This window comes from Gymnodraco acuticeps, unplaced genomic scaffold (assembly GCF_902827175.1).
Source record: "Gymnodraco acuticeps unplaced genomic scaffold, fGymAcu1.1, whole genome shotgun sequence".
NCBI classification, from domain to species: domain Eukaryota; kingdom Metazoa; phylum Chordata; class Actinopteri; order Perciformes; family Bathydraconidae; genus Gymnodraco; species Gymnodraco acuticeps.
This window is the reverse complement of record NW_022991168.1, coordinates 247,068-271,179: the sequence shown is the minus strand read 5'-3', so window position 1 is coordinate 271,179 and position 24,112 is coordinate 247,068. Positions and strand designations below refer to the sequence as shown.

At 42.8% G+C, this 24,112-nt stretch overlaps 2 protein-coding genes and 5 non-coding genes across 7 annotated transcripts in view; all 7 read left to right on the top strand.

Moving 5' to 3' along the window:
• Positions 1 to 3,152: 3,152 nt before the first annotated feature.
• Positions 3,153 to 9,550, top strand: rps3 (ribosomal protein S3). Its single transcript, XM_034237625.1, has 7 exons — positions 3,153 to 3,278; positions 4,176 to 4,306; positions 5,164 to 5,257; positions 6,346 to 6,440; positions 7,723 to 7,910; positions 8,671 to 8,874; positions 9,477 to 9,550. Exons 1-6 carry the CDS (start codon positions 3,249 to 3,251, stop codon positions 8,868 to 8,870), a joined length of 738 nt encoding a protein of 245 aa, XP_034093516.1. The 5' UTR covers positions 3,153 to 3,248; the 3' UTR covers positions 8,871 to 8,874; positions 9,477 to 9,550.
• LOC117560699 lies at positions 4,435 to 4,582 on the top strand. Its single transcript, XR_004571221.1, has one exon. It is a non-coding gene; the product is annotated as a small nucleolar RNA SNORD15 (small nucleolar RNA).
• LOC117560696 lies at positions 5,965 to 6,113 on the top strand. Its single transcript, XR_004571218.1, has one exon. It is a non-coding gene; the product is annotated as a small nucleolar RNA SNORD15 (small nucleolar RNA).
• Positions 6,763 to 6,910, top strand: LOC117560698. Its single transcript, XR_004571220.1, has one exon. It is a non-coding gene; the product is annotated as a small nucleolar RNA SNORD15 (small nucleolar RNA).
• LOC117560695 lies at positions 8,172 to 8,320 on the top strand. The gene has a single exon (XR_004571217.1). It is a non-coding gene; the product is annotated as a small nucleolar RNA SNORD15 (small nucleolar RNA).
• LOC117560697 lies at positions 9,038 to 9,186 on the top strand. Its single transcript, XR_004571219.1, has one exon. It is a non-coding gene; the product is annotated as a small nucleolar RNA SNORD15 (small nucleolar RNA).
• Positions 9,551 to 10,324: 774 nt separating the features above from the next.
• Positions 10,325 to 24,112, top strand: part of kctd14 (potassium channel tetramerization domain containing 14) — a 33,631-nt gene continuing 19,843 nt past the window's right edge. The window contains exon 1 of the mRNA XM_034237600.1: positions 10,325 to 10,509. Coding sequence (XP_034093491.1) covers positions 10,390 to 10,509 — 120 coding nt within the window. The 5' untranslated portion in view covers positions 10,325 to 10,389. The remainder of the gene's footprint in view (positions 10,510 to 24,112) is intronic.

Here is a 24,112-nt window from a genome sequence, read left to right as displayed (position 1 = left end):
CTGTATGGGTTAGCCCTACCATAGATTACCCAACAAAAACACTCAGGAGCCGCCACTGATTATGTTTATTGTTGTTATTTGTAGGGCTTTGTCCTAATATTTATTTTTGTTTTAAACTATGTTGAAAGATTAGTTTAATATCATTTTTTAAATTTTGCTATGAAATTCTGAATGAAATTCTGAATGAAAGGCTGCGCGTGAGACTGGTTTTTCGCTGGGTTGAGTCGTGTGGGTTTTTGAGTGAGATGCGGCACAGCAGCCTGTCAGTTTACTCTTGCTAGGTTAGTTTGGCTATTATCATTTATATTTATCTGCAACAATGGATATCAGGAAGTGGTTCATGAAAGGAATATGGCAACTCAGCGCCAGATGCAGGCACATTAGAAGAAATCAGTTACGTTACCAACGAGCTAGCAAGCCAGCCAGGGACAAGGGAGGCTGCAATCAATTATATTTTGAAGAGAAATTGACTCTCAAGCCGGCTCTCTCACAAACTCCTGCTCTGTGCGCAAGCAGACCGCTGCACATGCTCTCTGCCTCGCTCAATCTCTCTCTCTCTCCCTTTCTCTCCATCGCTCAACCTTACTCCACCTCTCCACCCTGTGTGCGCTCAAGTTTGCCTGCGTGCTTGCCCAAGTTGGCACAGCGTTACAAATGTGCCACAAAACCAACCAATGGATGTAGCCTATAATAAGACCGTCAACAGCCTTATGGCAACCCCCCCCCCTTGACAAATCTCGAGATTTCCCGGGAAATGTAAGTGTCGGGGTGGGCCCGCCCTGGTAAATCAAATGCCCGCCCAGAGACGTATGTCTGCCGCCAGGTCTGCGTGTAGGTGGCCCAATACTTTTGTCAATATAGTTAATGAAGAGGCGCATGGAGGGCACGCCCCACCTCAAAAAGCACATTACAGGGGCAATGGAAAGATGTGGGCTAAAAAGACCAAACACACACACCCAGCCACATGTATTGTTTGGTCCAAATCACTGATAAAATAATTTTTTTAACAAAATTATTATTATAGTATGTTTTTGTTATCATTGTTATCACACTTGCACACATGGGTCATTTTTGATTTATTACTACAAAAACTGTTTTAGTTCCTACATTTTGAAAGATTGATTGAAAATAATGATGTGTGGTGATCAAAAACAAGATATTTAATGAATACTTGGAATATTAAATGCTTAAATAAATGGATTTCCAAAAATATAGAAACACTCAGCCATGCATGAAATAACATTGTAAGTCAATACGGGTCATTTTTGACCCATGTTGTCCCTTAGAAGGGGTATGCATAGCTTGTGTATCAAAGGGTGAATTGTTTGCAAACCGTTTGTATTGTGTGTGTTTGTGTGTGTGTGGTGTGTGTGTGTGTGTGTGTGTGTGTGTGTGTGTGTGTGTGTGTGTGTGTGTGTGTGCGTGCGTGTGCGTGCGGGTGTGTGTGTGTTTTTTTTAAAGCACGTTATACAGGCATTCGTAATTTCATTGTATTTTATAGAGAATAAAGGCTTCTATTATATTCTTGATTCGTCCCAATGCACTCGCTTGCTGTGAATGTCCCAGAAATAAAATATAACGTCTTGTATGTGAGTTATATCATGATTATTTTTGTAAATGAATTTATGTTGCTTATCTATTTTATCACCTAGTTTTACTTTGAAAGCATTGGCTGGAAGTTATCATGTCACTTGACATATTCCTCACTCCCCTCACTAGAGGGCAGTATACCGTCGGTATAGCCGGTCACAGTATGGATCTCCCCATCAACACTTTAACCCATTTAGAACCCCCTCCTCTACATTAGTTCTGAGGACCAGCGGCCTGAGGCCACTGTGTCGGCCAACCATCGTCCAGTGTGCTACCAGATATTACAATATCAGCATCAGCAAATGTGGAGATGACACAACAGCAACTGGTCATATGTAGGGTTGGGAACCGAAACTCGGTTCCAGATGAGAACCGATAAGAAAATGCCGGGTACCGGGTACCCATACAAAATACACAATTTCGGTTCTGCTTAACGGTTCCTAAACGCGGTAGACCCTGTATTCCAGCGGGTCCGTCTGCACCGCGGTGCTGCGGTGACCCGGTGGAATACAGGGCGGACCTGGAGAATCACAGAACGGCCGGTCGTCAGCGGGCCGTTGACGGCCGGCTCGGTACGCTGACGGCCGGCACCGCCCTTCATTTTTTAAACGGCATCAATATAAATTGCGCTGACAGGCGACAGAGGTCCACAGTTGCTCCGCAGCGATGCCCCCCGCCCTCCGTAGACATTTCACGAGCTCAGTCACTTCAATAACACCAAAGATAGGTCGCGGTAAACACTCTGAAGTGAGGCTCCACTACACTAAAAAATAAAATAAAAGGCAAAGTGTAATGCCTGTTAATAGCTTGCCACAGGCATAGCTCAGTTAAAATAAAGCACAGCTATTGTGCAATACATTTGTATTGCATGTATATTTTTTAGTAACAATTTCAGTTAAAGCTTTTAAGAATAAATATATTTTTGTTATCTAAACGTTTGACCTCTTTATTTTACAATTTTGGAATCGAAACGGGGAATCGATAAGAACCGGAATCGATAAGCAGAACCGGAATCGAAATCGGAATCGATAAATTTCAAACGATACCCATCCCTAGTCATATGTGATGAAGACCGACGACAGAGCCATATCGGAGGAAGTGGTAGCTCAAATGATAAACACGTCCCTCTTAATCCTGCTATATCATCCTCCATTATTAATCTCTTTGACTTGCACTTCGTATACATTATTATACATTTTTAATACACAGAAAAAGAAAATAAACTTGAACTAATGTAGTGTTGCAGTTCTTCACTGTGACCACTGGAGGACATGGGTCTAAAAAAGCATAGGTCTCTAAAGCTTCTGTCAAGACAGGAAAATACCCTACCCAGACTTCCAGCGAATTAATTCAAAATAAAACAACCAAAGGCGACAGGAAGTTTTCGGTTGTGTTTTTTTTGCTCATACTCTGTCCATTGCAAAGTTTGCAAATAAAGGTTACCGAAAGTGAACACGTTGCAAAGAGAATTTTATATTTAGTTTGGGGGTATCTAGCTACCTACCAGCAAAGAAATGAAGAGGGTTGCTTCATATAAAAAAAAAAACTACAAGTCCTAGCAGCACACTGGGCATGGCGTCACCGGAAACCAGTCGTTTAGGTATAAATTCATTTCCGCTTATTGTTAAGGTCCTTTCCTGTCAACGGCCTTTCCGAAGATGGCGGTGCAAATCTCCAAGAAGAGGAAGGTTAGCACAATTTTATCCTGTTTTACACCCTCAGTCAGACAGTTTACATAAAAATAGTGTAATGTCGGTGTGGATACAGTTCTCCACGCTACATACTGGTGTGTGTGGTACCGGTCCACCCCCGGTAAGGAGAGGATTGATCCAGATACTGCTGGCGCTGCGTCCTCCTCATTTGGCTAGCTAGCATGGCTTCGTCCGCCGCGGCCTGCGACGAGTCACAAACCGGTACCTCTAGATACGATTCCTCTTCTCATTAAAACACAACGGGGATATTTTCAGAGCAATTTCAACACTCTACAACCTTATATATCTGCTTACTCGAAACGGTCATGTGTTTGAGGTCTTTGAATGGGGTTAGCTTGATGAGTTAGCTTCATAGTCAAATGAGATAGAAAGAGGTTTAGAAACTCTAAATAGATCGTCGTTTTTTAAATTGTGATCATTGCATATTTATAAAGTAACAAAGTTTGATTGATATCAACAGCACAATGCACATTATGATACTAATGACTGACCGTAGAAACGTAGTCCAGTGTCACGGAGTTGCACCTCTACGGATCTGACATGTGGTTTCAATATTTTGATAAGTTAATGTAAAAAATAAAAGGGTATTCGCAGCTGACTAGAGTTGGAATATAATAATAAATGCTGGGGGTTTATTTGATATCTACATATCTGTGCAATAAATGTTATCATTGCGTCAGTGACTTCTCTGTAAAATGTGTAGTTTATTTCCCTTGCCTGTAACTAACTCACACGTAATCGCTGCATGTGCAGTGTTTGGGGCTCAGATTTCTTCCCATTCGCTCCTCGGCTCGAGCCATTATTAAGACGAATGTTTTTACCTCTGTGTAATCATTCTTTATCATGTGTAAGCTGACCCTTTCCTCTCCTCAGTTCGTGGCAGACGGTATCTTCAAGGCAGAGCTGAACGAGTTCCTGACTCGTGAGCTTGCTGAGGATGGCTACTCCGGTGTGGAGGTGCGTGTGACCCCAACCAGGACTGAGATCATCATCCTGGCCACAAGGTGAGTGCAGGTTTTTAAAATCATTTTTTACTATTGACCTATATGGTTAACAATAGAAACTGCCATCTGTTGTACAGAGCTTTGGGTTTCTCTCAGGTAGACGTGTTTGTTCAGGGTCAGTTTGTGTCCTTCAGTGATGAGAAGATGACGAGTCGGAGCAGGACTTCATCTGTTCTGGTGGTTACTGCTTCAGAGTCACGTTCTGTGGTTCTGCTGCAGTTCCTCAGAGCAGGGGGTCCTCTTGTGTGAAGACATCGAGGCATTTGTCTGAGAAGGGTTATAGCAGCACATGGGTGTGGGTGCTTTTGCCTGCTAAATGTAACCAAGTTTTAAAGTGAACGCGGAGAAACCGACCATAATGTGTTGAATAGATGGATGAGGCTTCCCAAATGTAAGCTTAGAACATGCTTTTACTGGATTTACTTCAACCTTGTTAAAATTCAAAAAAGGTACATCCATCGCTAGTAATTTCTTGCGTCTGACCTCTTTAACCGTCAATATCACTACAGGAAATGTTACCATTGTTGGATTCTTGACAAACTTGACAGGAACACAATACCTGTGTATGTGTTCGCTTCTGTTGTGTAGTACCACAACAGCTAAGCAGTAGTTGTACACTACGCTGTAGTATGATTTTAAAATACATTTTAGTTTAAGTAAATATTCCTGTGCATTTTTGGACAAGAGAATGCATTGTAACATGTGCTCAGAAAACAGCATGACAATGGCCTGATAATGATTTTCAGCAATTCTAAACCAAACTTTTAATAAGACCAAATGTTAGACTTGATTATTTTGACTGCTAACTAGTATGCATAGGACTACAGTGTAATAATGAGTGTTTAACTTGTCTTCAGGACCCAGAATGTTCTGGGTGAGAAGGGTCGTCGTATCAGAGAGCTGACCGCTGTGGTCCAGAAGAGGTTCGGCTTCCCAGAGGGCAGCGTGGAGGTAAGGGAAATGCAGTTACAAGTAAAGTGCCCACTCAAATATTTAAACACAGAAAGCTTAATGACAAACAGAAATCCTTTATTTGTCCCACACTGGAGTCATGTACAATGTTAACTGCAAAGAGGGACAGTGCGGATAAAGACAAAATAAGAGTACATACTAGTAAGTACACATTCAGGTTAAAAAGATGAGCAGCACTAATTAAAGAAAACTAGCAGCCATTAGTAAATGGTAAAAAGTATATGTTGCGCTGTTTTACAAATAATGTTACAGTATTTAGTAGTGCAAAATACAGCCAGTAATGACAATATTACATTTAAAAATGTGAGTATTGCACATAATTACACTAAGGTAACAGGCTTTTGCGGTGACAAAAGTATTATATGGTTTAGTAAAGGGAAATATATTCATAATGCAGTCATTGATTTATTGCATCAAATCATACAATGCTTGTGGCTAGCAAAAATAAATGTTTACTTTTCTGCTAAACCCCTTACTTTTAACACGGACAGTGGAGCCCAGTCAGCCCACACTGAACTGGATTCCATTGGCCTATTTTTGATAAGCAATCCAACATGTCACACTAAACACTTTGATAGTTTATAACAATTGATAGTTAATGCAATTAAATATTGAGACTCATGCACATTTTTGGAGAATACAATGTGTGCATGTACAAGGCTTGAGAACCTTGGTTGACCCCCCCCCTTCAGTGATGAGACGATGACGAGTCGGAGCAGGACTTCTTCTGGTCTGGTGGTTACTGCTTCAGAGTCACGTTCTGTGGTTCTGCTGCAGTTCCTCAGAGCAGGGGGTCTTTTTCATGTGAAGACATCGAGGCATTTGTCTGAGAAGGGTCAAAGCTGGAATTGTATTTACAAGAAATTGCTAAGAAAGTGTATAATCTCACAGTAGTGTTAAGATTTTGTATTTTTGAGCGAAGGATGCTATCAAGTCTGAAAAACATAGCAAATTCATGTCTGGTTTTTAATGACAATGACTGGTACTCACTCGCCTATGGGTCCAAGAGATATTTGGGCCCTTTGTCAGGATGTCTGACCTTTAACCTGTGCCTCTCCCCCTGTTAGCTGTATGCTGAGAAGGTTGCCACCCGTGGGCTGTGCGCCATCGCCCAGGCAGAGTCTCTGCGTTACAAGCTGCTGGGAGGCCTGGCTGTCCGCAGGTAACAAGTGCCGTCTCTTCCATAACTGTTCAACATGTCTACCTTCTCTATTCTGAAAACATCTGCTAGGGATAGTGGTACAAATTAAACAAATAATGGTTGCTGTCCACAATTTTACAAAAACATATGCAGACATGAACACACCTTTTTCTTTAAATTGAATAAGGAAAACTAATGCGATCAACATAATAATAAAAAACACGACTGACAAGAACAAGGGTAGAAACCGATATGATCATCACAAGCTGCAAATATGATGCATTTCTATTGAAGTGACGGGTTCATCCGTCAGAAGCTTGTTTGTTCAGGGTCAGTTTGTGTCCTTCAGTGATGAGACGATGACGAGTCGGAGCAGGACTTCATCTGTTCTGGTGGTTACTGCTTCAGAGTCACGTTCTGTGGTTCTGCTGCAGTTCCTCAGAGCAGGGGGTCCTCTTGTGTGAAGACATCGAGGCATTTGTCTGAGAAGGGTCAAAGCGTACATGAACATAACATAGTGGTAAAACGAGTGGAAAGAAAACTGGTTACAATTGTTTAGTATAGATCAGTGGTTTTCAAAGTGTGAGGTGCGCCTCCTCGGGGGGGGTCGCCAGAGAGCTTCAGGGGGGACGCAGCGTATTAAAAAAAACGAGAAACAGTGAAATCTACCTAGTTAACTTCAGCTAAATGTATGCAAGCAGCAACATGGATCGATTTTTAGTGAAGTTACGCTACCTAAAGTGAGAGGAGACGGCGTCTGGCAGAAAACGTGTCACTTGTACACTTTTGGCTGTCTGTGGAGACCGAGTTCCCCCACCTTGTCAAAAAGGCTGTCAAAGTGCTCATTCCCTTCACCTACCTGTGTGAGCGCGGGTTTTCCGCATTTACTTTGATCAAAAGCAAGTACCGGTCAAGGCTGCAGCCAGAGGAAGATCTGCGTTTATTCCTGACTCCATTGCATCGTGCGCATCAAAGACGCAGACTCATTGTTCCCTCTAAAGTAGGGGTGAGTAATGAGGAGACAAAGTTGACGCTCAATGTGTTGCCGGGAGAATATAAGGATTTATCCACGATGTTGAAAATGTTTTAAAAAGTTATTGTTTAATGTTTTAAGGAGGTGACGCTACTCAGCCAATCAAATTGGTGCAGTCAGTGAGTCAGCACGATAGATTCAAACACACACAGAGAGAGACGAGACAAGAAGAGAGAAACAGTCGGAGTCATTTCAAATGGCGTGCTCACAAATGAGAGGTAGAGTGAAAACAGAGCATTTAATGACATTTTCTTTGTTCTCCCCCTTCAGGGCGTGCTATGGTGTTCTGAGGTTCATCATGGAGAGCGGTGCTAAGGGCTGCGAGGTTGTGGTGTCTGGCAAGCTGAGGGGTCAGAGGGCAAAGTCCATGAAGTTTGTGGATGGTCTGATGATCCACAGCGGAGACCCCGTCAACTACTACGTGGACACAGCAGTCCGCCACGTCCTGCTGAGGCAGGGTGAGGAACACTCCAGCAGACACCAACACAATGCTAAAGAAGCACTTACTCACTAGATCGCTTTGGAAATATTTCGACACATTTGCCATTTTAAAACCTGACTGTTACTGAAACCAATCAAAATGAACTTTGTTAGAGAAGATATACTTTATTAATCACCAACAGGGAAATTACCCTTTGATAGTTTGTTAGACCATGCATATTTTTGAGAATAAAATGTGTGCATGTACAAAGCTTGAGAGCCTTGGTTGACCCCCCCCCCTTCAGTGATGAGACGATGACGAGTCGGAGCAGGACTTCTTCTGGTCTGGTGGTTACTGCTTCAGAGTCACGTTCTGTGGTTCTGCTGCAGTTCCTCAGAGCAGGGGGTCTTTTTCATGTGAAGACATCGAGGCATTTGTCTGAGAAGGGTCAAAGCGTCATGCTTGAAGTGTATTTACAAGAAATGGCAAAGAAAGTGTCATCTCATTACATTGCATTTAGCTGACGCTTTTATCCAAAGCGACTTACAATAAGTACATTCGACCAGGAAGACACAAACTTGAAGAAAACAGAATCATATAAGTACATCAGGTTTCATAGAGCCAAACATTTCAAGTGCTACTCAACTGGCTTTAGATAAGCCAGTCCTTTATTAGTATAAAAGTGCTTCGTTAATAGTTCTATCGCTCGAAGTGGAGTCTCATTAAGGCGTTTGGTTTGTCCTCTGGATTTAGTTTTTGTTAGTGCTAATCTTTATTGATGTGCTTCTCATCCTCAGGTGTGCTTGGCATCAAGGTCAAGATCATGCTGCCCTGGGACCCCAGCGGTAAGATCGGCCCCAAGAAGCCCCTGCCCGACCACGTCAGCATTGTGGAGCCCAAGGATGAGCACCTGCCCACCACACCCATGTCAGAGCAGAAGGGGGCCAAGCCAGAGGCGCCCGCCATGCCCCAGGGAACACCCGTACCCACTGCATGAGAGGGTGAGCACATACCTGAGCATTTTATCCAAGCAGGGTTTGTTCAGTTAGCATACTGCAGGCTTCAGAGGTTGGGAGAATAATTGGGTGTCCACTTATTTTGGAGATATCCTTTCAAAATCAGTATACTAGCAATAAAGACAAGAATGATCCTCAGTTCTTGACCCTTCAGTGATGAGACGATGACGAGTCGGAGCAGGACTTCTTCTGGTCTGGTGGTTACTGCTTCAGAGTCACGTTCTGTGGTTCTGCTGCAGTTCCTCGGAGCAGGGGGTCTTTTTCATGTGAAGACATCGAGGCATTTGTCTGAGAAGGCGCACACAAACCTGGTTGAAATGATTTAGGAAAAGTGAATCTCGTGCCTCTAAATAATGGCCTTAAAATAACCTACTGACCAGAGCAAGGTGGATCCATATTTAAAAAGAAACTAAATTATAAATTAAGCTCAACAAAATGAGTTTTTACCATGAAAAGCTGAACCTGTTCACATTGAGTTGTACTTTTGGGCCCAATCATCAGAGGGCTTGACTTTTCATTGTACAGTCATAAAGAAATGAATGCACCATTATTCATGTATTCATTATGCATCATCTTGTCTTTTTCAGGTTTTGGAGTGTTCTACAAGATGGAAGCAAGATCTGTTTTTTGTGTACAAAAACAATAAAATATGGAAAATACACTTATAGTTTTGTCACTTTACTACACACGCATTGGTGAATTGCATCTAAAGTTGTCTGGTTGCTCAAATGTTTTTTTAATGCTATGATAAGCTCCTTTTGAACCACTTTGGAAAAACATTTTCACTATTTTCAAAATGCATTCAATCTCTGCAGTAGACCCTGTAGAGAAGCATCGTCATGATCAAAGACAATTTAAAATGTCTACATGATCAGATCATGCAACCCAATATAACAAGTTACACATTGTCGAAGGGGGCATGACATACTGTAGCACTGGAACCCCTCTGTCCTTTAGACGTTTGCAGCGCACAAGGACAATTATTATTCATACATTTCTATGTATCTTATCCGGTTGGATTTCTCAGGAATGGCTTGAAATTTGCCACAATGTCAGCTTAGCTTCAAGGTTAGTTACTGCTTAGATTTTGGTAGGCTATAGAAACTACTGTTCTGTCCCTAACTCGAGAATCAAAATGACCATTTTCACAAATGTCTATAAAGATCAAATGAAGTATTGCCTCATAAGGCATACAACCAGCAAAAGCAATCATTCTCTAGTGTATATATTTTAAGTACAGCATCTGTATGTTTATAACGGTTAAGAGCGTCCATACATGTGAAACCATGACGTACAACATTGAATTCCCACTGAGTGGTCAAACTTAAAAACAACACCCACAGCGTAAAAAGAGTTGAGTGAATGTTATCAGTCGGCACATTTATAGCGTAGCGTTCACCAGGTCTAATAAGCGAAAATCAAACGTGACTCAGAAATAGGCTATAACAGTAGTCGAAGATTTGATTACCGAGTGACTCATCTTCTCTGCAATAAAGCATTATGTCCGGGTTAGGCCACGCCCACTGCCTCCCACCTGCAGAGCAGTTAGCAGCTGGACACGTCAGGATGAGTCTGCCGGACTACAAACCCTCAGAGAAACAGTCTCTACCCACCCTCCCGGTAAGAAAATATACTTTTGATTCCACAGAGTGTTTAGTCTACCAGTGAGCGCTCAAGGGAACTTTGTTCCTTCTGAGTGAGCAGGTAGATGCACCCTACACGGTTTTAAGGATAGGAAACTTCCTTGAGCGTGCACAGTTTCTCCCGGACGGCTTTCGATGTCTCCAGTGTCGGTCCTTGGCGTGAGACTAGGGGAGAGTTTGTTTAAGGCGGGTTCTAATTATACATCCATGGTTTACGGCCGCTCTGACAGAAAACATACAGTGAACTGCTGAGACCGGAGAAGCTTTTGTCTCGTGCTAAAAAAAAACGTGAACTCCTAAATCGTATAGAGTAGACAGAAACGTGTGTATTTTAAAATAAATGCATTTGGGTGAAAATAATAACATTTGTTTTTTAATTTTGGGGATATAGAAAATTAAAGTAATATAAAAAGCAATTACTCCATTTAAGTATTTGATAGTTTAACAGTACATTTAAAAAAAAAAAATGTTATGCAGTGATGGAAAGTAATACAAATTAGAAGTCAGGATACATATTTTAGATGTGTGTTATTATGGTCATGTCATTTTTTAAATATAGACTTGTGGTGTGTCCAGGAACACACAGTGTTACTGAAAGGTTATTCTGCTGTTATGAGTGAAGTGCAGATGTCTGGCATGTGCATGTGTTCACCTGTGTGTATTTGTACTGTCTTGTATACACACCTTCTCATTCAATGGCTTTTGTTTATTTAAAATGTGTTCTACTTTGTAGATTAATACTGAAGACATCAAAACTATAAAAGAACTAGAAATTATCTAGTAAACAAAAAGGTGTTAAAAAATCGAGAATATGATTTATATTTTTAGATTCTTCAGAATAGTCCCCTTTAGCCTTGATGACAGCTTTTCTCACTCAGCATCATGAGGTCGTCTCCTGGAATGGTTTTCAATAACACGTGTGCCTTGTCAAGAGTCAATCTGTGGAATTACTTGCCTTCTTAATGTGTTTGAGACCATCAGTTGTCGTTCACACCATAGACTGTGGGTGTTTCTCAATCTCGAGTACGCTTGCTTGGTAGCACATGTCTTCCGAGCATCTTGCTTCAGAAGCGAGGCAAGAATACTTCCTGGCATTCGGAAAACAGAGTGGAACAGGCTAGCAAGTGTGCGTCATATGAGAGGCCCCGCCTTACATTTTCCGCCACAGATTTGGGGAAATTGGTCCGTGCACAAAGCATTGCGCCAAATTTCTCCAAACGAAGTACGCCGGGCTCGGTAGAATTCCAAGTATGCTGGACATTGGAACAGTACTTCGTCGGCACTTGATGACGGAGTATGCTTGAAATAGTGGCTCTGGAGCATCTTTACTCGAGATTGAGAAACACCCTGGATAGGGCTGTGCAATTAATCGTATTTTAATCGCGATTACGATTATGGTTTGCGACGATTATGAAAACAGCATAATTGACAAAATACGATTATTTTGCTGGGTGCGCTTTCGCCCCTCCCTAAAGGCCCACTCGGCCACGTGGGAGTGACATGTGTTGTGAGTGTTCAGCGCGAGCGAAGATGTCAGAACAAGAGCAGCAACTCGTTAAAAAGAAGGGTAAAACTATTTCCACTATTTGCAAGTACTTTGCCATTACATTTCACATCGCTAAAGATATGTGCCCAGTTAGCACTGTTAGCAACCAGGGCTTTAAGCAACTTGTCAACACGTTCGACAAGCGTTACGCGATGCCGTCTCGGTATTATTTCAGCAGGTCTGCGCTGCCTGCGCTATATGACAAATGCCGTGGGGAAGTTGAGAGAGATGTGGCTTCGGCTGACTACTTTGCGACCACAACAGACCTATGGTCTATCCTAGAGGTGCCCAACCAGCCGATCGCGAGATGTGTCTAAAAATAGAACAACAATATTCTGTTTTATCGTTAATGTCCTGTAACATAATCTTCCTGTGCCAGAATAATGCACTTGAACGCATCAAAGCTTTGTGATTGGCCGGCGTCACCCCATGTGTCGGGGCGTGGCTGAGGGTCTTCAGTACAGGTGGCAATATCGTCACCTGCCTGCGCTCATCTCTGAAACTAGACCATGTAAACAGGCTGGTGTTTCTTGCGAACAATCTTTAAGAGATGACATGAGCAGTCCTACCAGCATTTGCCATGGTGGCCTAGACATTTTTATTTGGTCTTAAATTGTAGTTCAACATTTATTTCCTGTTACTTCTGGACCATGACGGTTGGCCAGCCTTCAACGTTTAACTGAGTGGAATATGTTGAATATGTTTTACCAAAATGTTGGCTATATGTTAAGGAGTTTTCAGTAGGTTGTGACAGTGCACTGCATCATATTTGATTTAATTTATTTTGGTCTAATTTATTTTTATTTATCATATTAATAATATATGTTTTGTATGGTTTTGGAAGTGCGCTCCAACATATTTGTTGATCTTGTTTATTGGTAAAATATTATTTGTTTTAAAGTTCAATAAATGGTCAATGAATAATCGTCAAAATAATCGTGATATCAATTATTGACCCAAATAATCGTGATTATGATTTTTGCCATAATCGCACAGCCCTAACCCTGGATATATAAATGGACGTAGTGTCCGTGACGTCACCCATATAATTCTGCAGAGTTGCCAAGTATGAGGTGTGATTTGTGCCAAAGAACGAACTCACTGAGCAACCAATCGTGTCGATCGTCGCCTACCATGCCGTGAACTATGCCGCGAGAGAAGTAACGTGACACTCTCGTCGCCACCCCTCTCGTCTGAGAAGCTACGTGACGTCTGCGTCTGAAGTTACTTTACTTTGGTAGTTATCACCAAATAACCCAGTAATGTTACAGCTACTTAGTTGCGGCTGCTGCCTTCCTGGTCCTCTTAACGCTGTGTGGTGTGTGTGTGTGTGTGTGTGTGGGTGTGGTGTGGTGTGTGTGTGTGTGTGTGTGTGTGTGTGTGTGTGTGTGTGTGTGTGTGTGTGTGTGTGTGTGTGTTGTGTGTGTGTGTGTGTGTTGTGTGTGTGTTGTGTGTGTGTGTGTGTGTGTGTGTGTGTGTGTTGTGTGTGTGTGTGTTGTGTGTGTGTGTGTGTGTGTGTGTGTGTGTTGTGTGTGTGTGTGTGTGTGTGAGATGGAGTTAAATCTTCCGGACAAAATGAGAAAAGTGCCGGTCAAAGGTCTTCTTTGTTATTTATTGTGCTTTAAAACAAATTGATATGATTCAATATTAAACAAACTAATTATAGTAGATTAACTACATTATTCAAAAGTGAACAGTAATTTACAATAACACGGGAATAATAAACGGAGTGCTCTCCCTCTCCTGACAGCCCGTCAGTATTGTAGCGATCCTGATAGGCTACTCAGGGTGTCACTTAGGCATCCCCCGTCTCTCTGCCAATCATAGAGCTGCACCGTGATGGTGGCTGAGGTGCGGGCCTGTGGTTGGGGGAGCGGACAGGGGAGGGCGGGGAGTTGTGACGTAGACAGTTCTATATATATATATGGGTATGTGTAGAAGTCAGTGTGAGTGGAGTGTGCGGTAGAACCCACGAAGTGTACTTGACCTGTTATCATCTGTCTTCAAATACTAGTTATTAAAGCCTAATAACTACAAGCCTGTCTCTGACTCATCTTGGGAACGTTACATTGGTGTCAGAAGTGAACTTTTCGAACAAGGGACGTCTATCCGGACGAGAGTCGTAACTGCGTCACGGAGCTAGCCGATAAGCTAGCGGGGATGGATAAGTTCAGCAAGATGGGAGTGAAGCAGGAACACAGTAGTGATGAAGAGGAAGATGGAGCATGCGGGTGGTCGAAGGACATGAGAGAGGAGTTCATGAGTGCACGGGAGGTGAGAGAGCGCCTGAGAGAGTCGGCGGTGAGGATGGCTAGAGACGCGGGAATGTCTCCGTCTTCTGCGGCAGTTCGCGCCATTTCCAAGCTGGAGGTAAACAACAATGGCGGCGCCCATCAACCCGCAGCAGCCGCCGCCGGGTCAGTGAAAACACCCAAATTCTCGGGTAAGGCAGACTGGGAGGCTTTCCATGCCCAATTTGAACTGCTTGCTCATGCCGGGGGGTGGTCAGTAGAGACTAAAGCACTACAGCTAGCTTTGTGCCTCACAGAAGAGGCTTTTTCATGTCTGCTACTACTTAGCCTTGAGGACCGACACAGCTATGAAGCGTTAGCGGGAGCTTTGAAGAGGCGGTTTGGACAGTGTTTCCCGCCAGAGCTGCTCCGGAACGAATTGAGTAACCGCTGTAGGAAGTCTGGAGAGACGCTGCGTGCGTTGGCTAACGACGTGGAGAGCCTGACGCGGCGGGCATATGCACACATGCCACCCGGAGTGCAGAGTGAGCTGGCACGTGATCAATTCATCAGGGCTCTCCTCCCTGCAGACTTGAGGGTTGGGGTACAGCTGCAGCATCCACAGTCCTTGCAGGCGGCCTTGGAGATGGCTGTGGAGAGAGAGATTGTGTGGAGTGTAGCGGCGAGGAGCAACGGAAGGCCGGTACCACCGGCTGTGAGGAAAAGCAGAGTGGAGGAGAAGCCTGTATGGGTTACCGAAATGACTGAAAGTGTTAAAGTTTTATTAGAGGAGAAAATGAGGGAGATGGAAGCAGCTGTCAAGGCAGAGAGGGAACTGCGGCAGCAACAGGAGGCTAGACTCAAAGCGGAGCTGGCCTCTCTTGAGCGAGATCTCCAGGAGAGTAAAGAGAAGGAGAGCCTTGTGGCCTCTCTGGAGAAGTGCCTCCAAGAGGGCAAAGAGAGAGAAAGGAGCCTGGTGGAGGAGGGTGCCAAGAGGGAGGCGCAGTTCAAAGAGCTGCTCAGGAGCCTGGAAGCCGAGAAGGACAACCTGGAGGAGCGTCTGACGAACCAGCTGTCCCAGCTCAATGGCAGCATCGCAGACTACCAGCAGGAGGCGGCGGACAACCGGGAGCACTTGGCCGAGCTGCAGCGGGAGGTGGAGCGGTTGGCGAGGGAGCGGGCCGAGTTGGAGGCTGAGGCGCAGAGCGAGAGCGACCGGGCCGCCAGGCTGGAGGAGGACATGAGGCAAGCACAGAGAGAGAGAGCAGAAGCAGAGTCTGGTAAGCAGGAGGAGCTGCTGAGGGAGAAGCAGCTGCAGAGGGACTGCATCAAGTACCAGGAGAGGATCAGCGAGATGGGTAGAGACGCTAAGGCGCTGCAGCAAGGTTACAACGAGCTCCAGAATAAGCTAGGACAATCCCAGCTGGAGACTTTGAAAACTCTAGAAGACCTGAAAGGACAGAAGCAGAGTTGGATACCTGTAAACCTCAGCTGGATGAGTCCAGAAGCAGGCAAGCGTAGCTATAGCGGAGAGGAGTATCATGGAGCAGAACGCCCAACACAGAGAGGCCTCGATGAAGGCAGAGGGGGAGCAGACCCTGGACTCTGTGAGGTTCAGACTCGGAGGCGAACTGAAGGAGATGGAGCTGAGACTGGACGAGGTGGACAGAAGCGGAACTATGACACCAGGACAAGAGGGCAGCATTTCCGGGCCGGGGAGCTGGTCTGGGTCTACAGCCCACAACGGAAGAAAGGCCGGTGCCCAAAACTGGACAGTCAGTGGGTTGGTCCCTGCAGAGTACTGGAGAGGGTGGGGGTAGTGTTTGTGCTGAGTTTTATTTGTTCCTCGTGGGCGAGGAACTTTGTAATGGGGGGGTAGTGTAGCGATCCTGATAGGCTACTCAGGGTGTCACTTAGGCATCCCCCGTCTCTCTGCCAATCATAGAGCTGCACCGTGATGGTGGCTGAGGTGCGGGCCTGTGGTTGGTGGAGCGGACGGGGGAGGGCGGGGAGTTGTGACGTAGACAGTGCTATATATATGGGTATGTGTAGAAGTTAGTGTCAGTGTGAGTGGAGTGTGCGGTAGAACCCACGAAGTGTACTTGACCTGTTATCATCTGTCTTCAAATACTAGTTATTAAAGCCTAATAACTACAAGCCTGTCTCCGACTCATCTTGGGAACGTTACAGTATCATGCAGCTCGCGGATCAGTAATGAGTGACCGACAGTAAAACTAAACATATCTAACCCTAGTTACGGTAGTTTGAGAAGTCATTAAAATAGCTACGTGTGATATTCTAACCTGAAGTGTGTGTTTTGTCCGCTCACCGCTGCATGTGATCATGCAGAGCTGCGTGTCGACTCGTCAGCAGCAGCTGATCTCTCTCTCCCGTCAGATTAGACTTCACTCGCGTTTATGTCCATATCGATCAGATCCAGCTAGTTCTAGCTAATGATAGGACTACCTGCTTATTAAAAGACACCTAAACAATAAGCGTCGCTATGCAACCGGGTCAGGCCACAAAGTATAGCGCAGCATTATGCATTTGTTTACATGCCCACCGGAACCTCGAGGCATTACCAACAGATCAACGCACAATCAACCCATACAGGACATCTCTTTCTCCACATTAAGTGTTAGACACAAGCGGCAAACTCTGGGGAAGAGCCGGGACGCCAATACAGAAGTGCCACACACTGCAGTTCATATATTGGCCGATAGGGACTGACTGCAGAAAGGAGCAATTTCCATAGACCCCCATGTTAAAATGCCCAACTTTACAGCAGAAAAAAACATGTTTCTACCCATGGATGCAATAAATATTATTATGAATATAGTTAGGTTCAACCTTCATGATTATGGATCTGTGAGTGAATTGTTTTCTAACACGACCCTTTTATTTATATTAGGTCTTAACGTTTTTGCATAAATTAGGGCGTGGTCACATTGAGTGACGGCTCTGTCAAGTGACTGCTGCTGCTAGCTTCTTGTCTCTCTGCTACCTGCTCCGTGATGCTACAGGGACTCTGCCTGCTCAGTTAATCCAGGGAACACAACTTGAAGCCGGCCGTGGTTGTTTGTTCTTCGTGCTTATATATCGGACTATTGTGACTCGCTCTGCGGTTAAAACAGACGGTGCATGAATGCGGTTTTGCGGTAAGTGAAATTCGAGTACTTATTTATGTGTTAATGATTTTAATCGGCTACGTAATTAATTGTAAGGCTTGGTTTAGTTGTAAGCGAGTGGTAGCTACATCGGTGCTAACGATGCTAATCGTAGCCTATAAGTTAAAATCATAGACTGTATATAAAGGTTAGAACGAAGTGTTAAGCGTTAAGTGGGATAATACTGTAGAACAAACGGCTTCTGCTTGAGGTTGATAAAATAAGGTCATCCTTGTAACTTAGAGAGATATTTTATTATGTAGGTAGAACTGTATGCATCGCTAAGGTTAATTTAAATTGGCTATGCTCAAGTATGTAGACAAGTTAATGTTGAAGTAGTGTATGTGAAATCAACCTCACAATAAGATGTGTGTATATTACAATTAATGTCATATTTCAAGATGATTAGTTAGATATTACAATATGGTTGGTTGAGCTGGAGCATTATTGAGTTTACACGTTAACGTCACAGTCATCTGAAGAACGAACCCAAACCTTGTTGTTTTTATTAATTTCATTACCAAATGGGTATCAAATAAACAGTAAGCATTGGTAACACAACTTCCAAAGTTACAGTAAAATAAAAAGGACCCTGACTCGGACAATACACAATCCAACATGTTCAACAGAAGAGAATCAGTTATATTGTTTGTACACATGGTACTTTACATATATCTGTTTGTTTAAGGTGTCCAGGTGATGCAGACAGGCTGGACCAGAGAGTGAGAGACAGAACTGGACTCCTCACAGCAGTGAACTTCAGCTCAGGTACAAAGACTCTTTTTTTCATACTGTACAAAGAATCAAGAAAGATATTGGTTTAAATGAATTAAGTATTGACTTGAATACACTGATATACATTCCATTAAACAATACTAAATACTAGATCACCTACACATCAGTTAAGTTGAGGGTTTTTTCCATGCAAAAAGTTACATGTAGATATTAACAAGCAATATGACTGTCAGCTTTCTAATTTAATGTATTGAAGGCAAAGATATTTAACACATAGTGAGAACTGCTACTATTTATCTCTCAATATTGTCTGAAAAAACGTGGTAAAAGTTATTCTTTCAGTGAGACAACAGAGCAAGCTTCTACAGTTGCACTACGTTTTGATAACAGTTCAATATTATTTTGATAATAACATATATTTCAATGTTGATGAACTTCATACTGTTCATTCATAATCTGATTGTCTTTGTAGCTCATTGTTGAAATAAAAAAAAACATTACAATTACAAAATAATTATATCTACAGCCCCTAAACACACACACACACACCGCTTTCATAAATAACACACTTGTTCTGCAATAATATGTTTTATGTTTCCTGTCATTTTTGTTAGGAAAGCACATGCCTGAAAGACACGACATGTTCTCCTTCTCTGAGGGTCAAGAAGAACATCCAAGAGGAACATTAAAAGCTGATGTTATGAGATTTTAAGACCAGTACAGGACATTCACTAAGAAACTACTTTTATTGTGAAAACACAGTCAGCTGATCGAATGCAGCTATTTCCACATCTACACTCCATCAGCTGATTATTTATATTTGCCTCACTTTATGAGCTTCACAACATGTACCTTGTTTTGCAACGTCACAAATAAATGGGGCCAATCTTCAGTCAGATGTGAATGTGTAATCTAACATTTTCAGTAAGAATAATGCAAATACAAATACAATTTATTGAAATGTGAACCAAAAGTTAATCAAATGTTTTAAATAAAAAGCACATATGGACAGAAGGTGTAAACCTATTAAATGTATTAAACACATTTAGTCAAATAAAGTGACCGACTAGGCCTGTGCAGTTGGTATCAGCTTTGCCCAGCATGGGCTCCTCCATCAGCCCTGGTCCTCCTCGCAGAGGAAAGACCCTCAGTCCTCTCCAAACCAACAGACAGGACGTCCATCACACGGAGGTTTCTCCCTGAAGTCTCTGCAGCTCTCTGGACACCAGACTGTCTCAATCCGTCCACACTGAATATGAGATTGGGAAAATGAAAATAATAAATGCTTTAGACAATAAGAAACATAAAGTTGACTGTTGAGTTGCTCAGTTTTGTTAGATTGTCAATACTATTACTTTATAACTAATATCTCAGGTTAAGAGGCACATTCAAATAAAGATTGGTCTTTAAATACATTTTGTCTTTTGAATTGTTTGTCTAAAGTCAAGGATCTATAACTGGTACTTAGTTTAAATGATACAGTCTGGTTATTATGCTGTTTGGAGGAGGCCTCACAGGTAAGAGCGCTAACTAGCTACCATCACATGTACCTTAGCTTGACTTAAATGTATTAAACGTATAGTTAAGTGATATCAAAATATAAATAACTAATGTCATGCAAACATATTAATATTCTGAAGTATTATGCTAAAAGCTCAATAACTTAGATTATTATTTATAGTTTTGCTGAATAGTTTCATGTCCGCTTACCTTAGAAACGTAAAATGCGACGGCAGCGTGCAGATGGGGAGCATGTTAGCTTAGCTTGGTAGCTTCAGCTAGCTCTGGAACTTCCAGCTCGGTGGCAGCAGGTCCCGCCTCGGCTCCGCCTCTTTGCCCTTATTTAGAGAAGGCGGGAGTTGAACTCTGGCGTCACTGTCGAGCCGTTAGTGGCCGACTCCGCCTACTAAGGGCTTCACGGCAACTCTGCAGAATCCTATGGGTGACGTCACGGACCCTACGTCCATTTATATATACAGTCTATGGTTAGACATTAGAATTGACTATTCTTGTCTGTCACATACTCTTTTGTCTGTCACATAAGTGGCGCAAGTTGCGCAACTGATGTGGTATTGTGCTAAGCGGAAATGATTTTGAACGGACACTTTGACCGGAGAGATTTAGATTTGCCGGTCTTCAGCATATTTTATCGGTCGTAGTCCGGTAATTACCGGCTAACGGGAAACTCTTGTGTGTGTGTGTGTGTGTGTGTGTGTGTGTGTGTGTGTGTGTGTGTGTGTGTGTGTGTGTGTGTGTGTGTGTGTGTGTGTGTGTGTGTGTGTGTGTGTGTGTGTGTGTGTGTGTGTGTGTGTGTGTGTGTGTGTGTGGTGTTGTGTGTGTGTGTGTGTGGTGTGTGTGTGTGTGTGTGTGTGTGTGTGTGTGTGTGTGTGTGTGTGTGTGTGTGTGTGTGCGTGTGTGTGTGTGCATGCATGCAAATGAGCTGTACGGTTGCCCCGATGTCATTGGCTGTCCCGCCCTCGTACCATCCGAAGAGGTGATTGGACAGACGTCATCCAATCCCTGCCTGCTTCCGGCACATCTAAGGCAAAGGCCGTGGCCGGAGATCATTCTAGAACAGGGGTAGCCAACACGGTGCCCGCGGGGGCAACGTGAGTCGCCCGTGGGGCATGTTCTAAAAATAGCTCGCCAAGCAAATCCAAAATGTATAAAATACACAAAAAAGGAAATGTAATTAAAAGAATCTACCCTATGCATAAAGGAAACCTAAATCATAGCGAACTCTATCTACTTACTACAACTCTATATCTATCTAACACCCAGTGCATGACATTAAGGATTTGGGGAGATGGGCCTGTGGGCCATCTAAGCTAATTTACAGATGGTCCTGAGCCCAATAGAGATTGCCCTGAAAAATGCGCGCGGATAAAATTGTACTTGTACCATGTTTAACGTGAGGTTTTGTTTTCCCGTTTGGGTAATACTTATTTTGCTGGATAAGCTGTAAAACTCTCTTTTGGAGTTCTCTTTTTGTTGATTGTTAGACAATCCGTTTGGCATTTTTGTTTGTTTCAGGCTGCCTGCCTGCCATTTGTTTCATCCGTTTATAATAAAGCCACTTATAATTATTACCAATCCCATTCTGGTTGTGTTGCTTCCCTTTGGTTCCCCTAGCCCAGTAGGGAACGTAACACTAGACTCTATTTCAATGTCGTTTTGGTATTCAAATAATGTTACACCCCTTGTATGCCCTGAACGCCAAAACAACCACAGACAAGAATACATATTTGTAATTATCAAAATGATAAAGGCTGAAAAAACAGGAGAAGCCTGTCTTCCCTTGGTCTCCAGGAGAAAACGCCACTGTATATCATCAAGTTTTCTATAGTTTTGTGTGTGAAATAGATCGCTGCAGTGAACTTGTTTATGGTTTATTTGATATGGAGGGATGCAGTATATAGAAGTTCAGAGAAGAAACAACCCCTATGTATTGTTTATTTTATTTCGTTTCATTTTGGCACCATGGCAGAGGCAAATATAGAGTTAATGTGCGGAGATTGTAATGTCCCGTTTACTAAAATATGTATTGTTTTATGATGTTTAGTTGACAAAATAGTCACTGAGCTACATTTTGCTGCACTCAAGCATACATCTGAAGACAAGAGTTGTGTCCCCCTTTGGCCACAAGGAGAGTATATATATTGTATATATATATATTTTGTATAGATGTTGCAACTATACAGAGCTTTGGCAATACTATATGTAACTGAGGTCATGCTAATAAAGCCATTGAATTGAGTATACCTTTAAGTGAGCAGGAGGAAACAAAGGTTCACCAACACATTACTCTACTGCTGAGAAAGGCTGTGCAAAGCCGTGAAACGATGTGCTGCAATGTCTGTGTATTTTTGAAGAATGCCAAGTAAAGGAAGAAAGTAATAACTCGCACTGAGTCTTAATACATCCCTTTATTTCATTATTTTCCCCCTTCATTTGAGAAATACTATCCAATGATTTATTATGTTTGTGTTACACACACACCATTAAAGAATTCATTCTAAAAACAAGAATAACCTACAACAATAGGGTTAGGGTCCTAAGGACGGACAACACACATGATTCTTTTCCAATTACAGTATATTTATTTAAAGAGAGTAACTCAATTGTGATATCAGTTCATCAGTAATGTGTGTGTAGTGTATGGGTGTGTGATGAGTCAGCAGGGCCGGACTGGGACCATAGGTCAGGTCGTGAATTATACACCCAGCCAGGCCATACCAGTTTGTTTGGGGGCGTTTTGCTGGATGTATCGTCAATATCTACAACGTTGCTGCCCTACTCAGTTGCTATTTCCCTTGTGCTGGACCCTAAATCTTGACTTGTCTTGTCAACCTCCTCAGCATCTGCTGGTACTGAATATTGGGATGGATTAAACTCTGGTCAATAACTATAATTGAGAGAACATGAACATAGCTTGCTTATACTGTTGTCATTACATTTCCTTTGGTTTAGTTCAGTGTCAGTCATAGCCTATTGAAACAGTTTCCTCTGTACCTGCCAGTTCTGTCCACTGAGCTCTGCCTGCATCTCTCCCTCAGGGCCATCACCATCAGCATCATCTGATAGTGGAACTGAATAAGGAGAACATGTAATCATTACATTAATAACTATTTATGAAATAACATTATTCAAGAACATATATTATGCAACACTTATGTTATCACTAAGTTGACCCTGTATTTGCATGGCCTGATACCATAATGATTGTCTCCCCTTTAGACAACATAACCATCTCAAGTTATTCACTCACAGTATGAGGGGTTTGTAGCCCCCCAGTTGGCTGCAGTCTAACGGTTATATTACATATAGTTGCCTGAGTAACACTAAGGACATGTCTGGGTTTTGTGTTGCCTTATAGTCTCCAGTCACACAGGGCCTGCCACTAACTTAGCATTGGACTGAGAAACAGTTTTGTTGACAGTCGATGTGCTATCAGGCTACAATATAGAAATACAAGTGGCTCATAATAGTGGCACTGACACTAGAAAAGTGAATCATATGACTCCGGTTCTGAGATCATTACACTGGCTTCCAGTCTGCCAAAGAATTGATTTTAAAATACTACTGCTAGTTTTTAAATCACTAAATGTCTTAGGACCGAGGTATATAGACGACCTCCTCCATCACTATGAAGCATCCAGGAGTCTCAGGTCTTCTGGGTCGGGTCTGCTCTCTGTTCCGAGAATAACCACTAAACATGGAAAAGCAGCTTTTAGTTATTATGCCCCAACAATTTGGAACAAACTGTCTAAATCGTGCACGTCCGCCGAAACACTAAAAACGCACCTATTTGCCGCTGCTTTTAATTGAGCTGCCCATACTCACACTACAGTATGCCTTTTTAGTCATGTATTCTGTACCTGCTGTGTTTATTTATTTATTTAATTTCATTACCTTTGCTTATTATGCCTGTTTTTAAATGCCTTTTTTAATAATGTATTTGTTCTTAAATGTCTTTTGCTTTTAATCTGTAGAGCACTTTGAATCGCCACGTGCTGAAAAGTGCTATATAAATAAAATTGCCTTGCCATAATGTTCGCTCACTTACATTCTGCTTCGTCAGATACCATACGGGGGTTCTGAATAAATCAGTGATTTTAGCACTTTTCGCTGCCTTTTTGTTGCAGGATGGGGGTCCATCCTTCCACAATAATGAACCTTGCCGTCAGTTTCAGTCGGTCCAGTCCACATGTAAACAGCAGCGCGCTGGTCTCGTGAGAAACGGAGAGTGGAACAACCAATCACATCTTCAATATTCTCCTGAAATTGAAATGTGCCCATTCGCTAGTCTGACAGGTGCGTGGTTCTCACTGCGCCTCATACCGGTGCAACTTTGAACAACTTCAAACAACTTCAATATATGCTGCATTAATGGATTTGGCC

Excerpts from the sequence above, each read along its gene's own strand:
- rps3 (XM_034237625.1), top strand. The coding sequence starts at position 3,249 with ATGGCGGTGCAAATCTCCAAGAAGAGGAAG. Across the intron at positions 3,279-4,175 it reads AAATCTCCAAGAAGAGGAAG|TTCGTGGCAGACGGTATCTT; the intron begins GTTAGCACAATT and ends TCCTCTCCTCAG. Across the intron at positions 4,307-5,163 it reads ATCATCATCCTGGCCACAAG|GACCCAGAATGTTCTGGGTG; the intron begins GTGAGTGCAGGT and ends ACTTGTCTTCAG.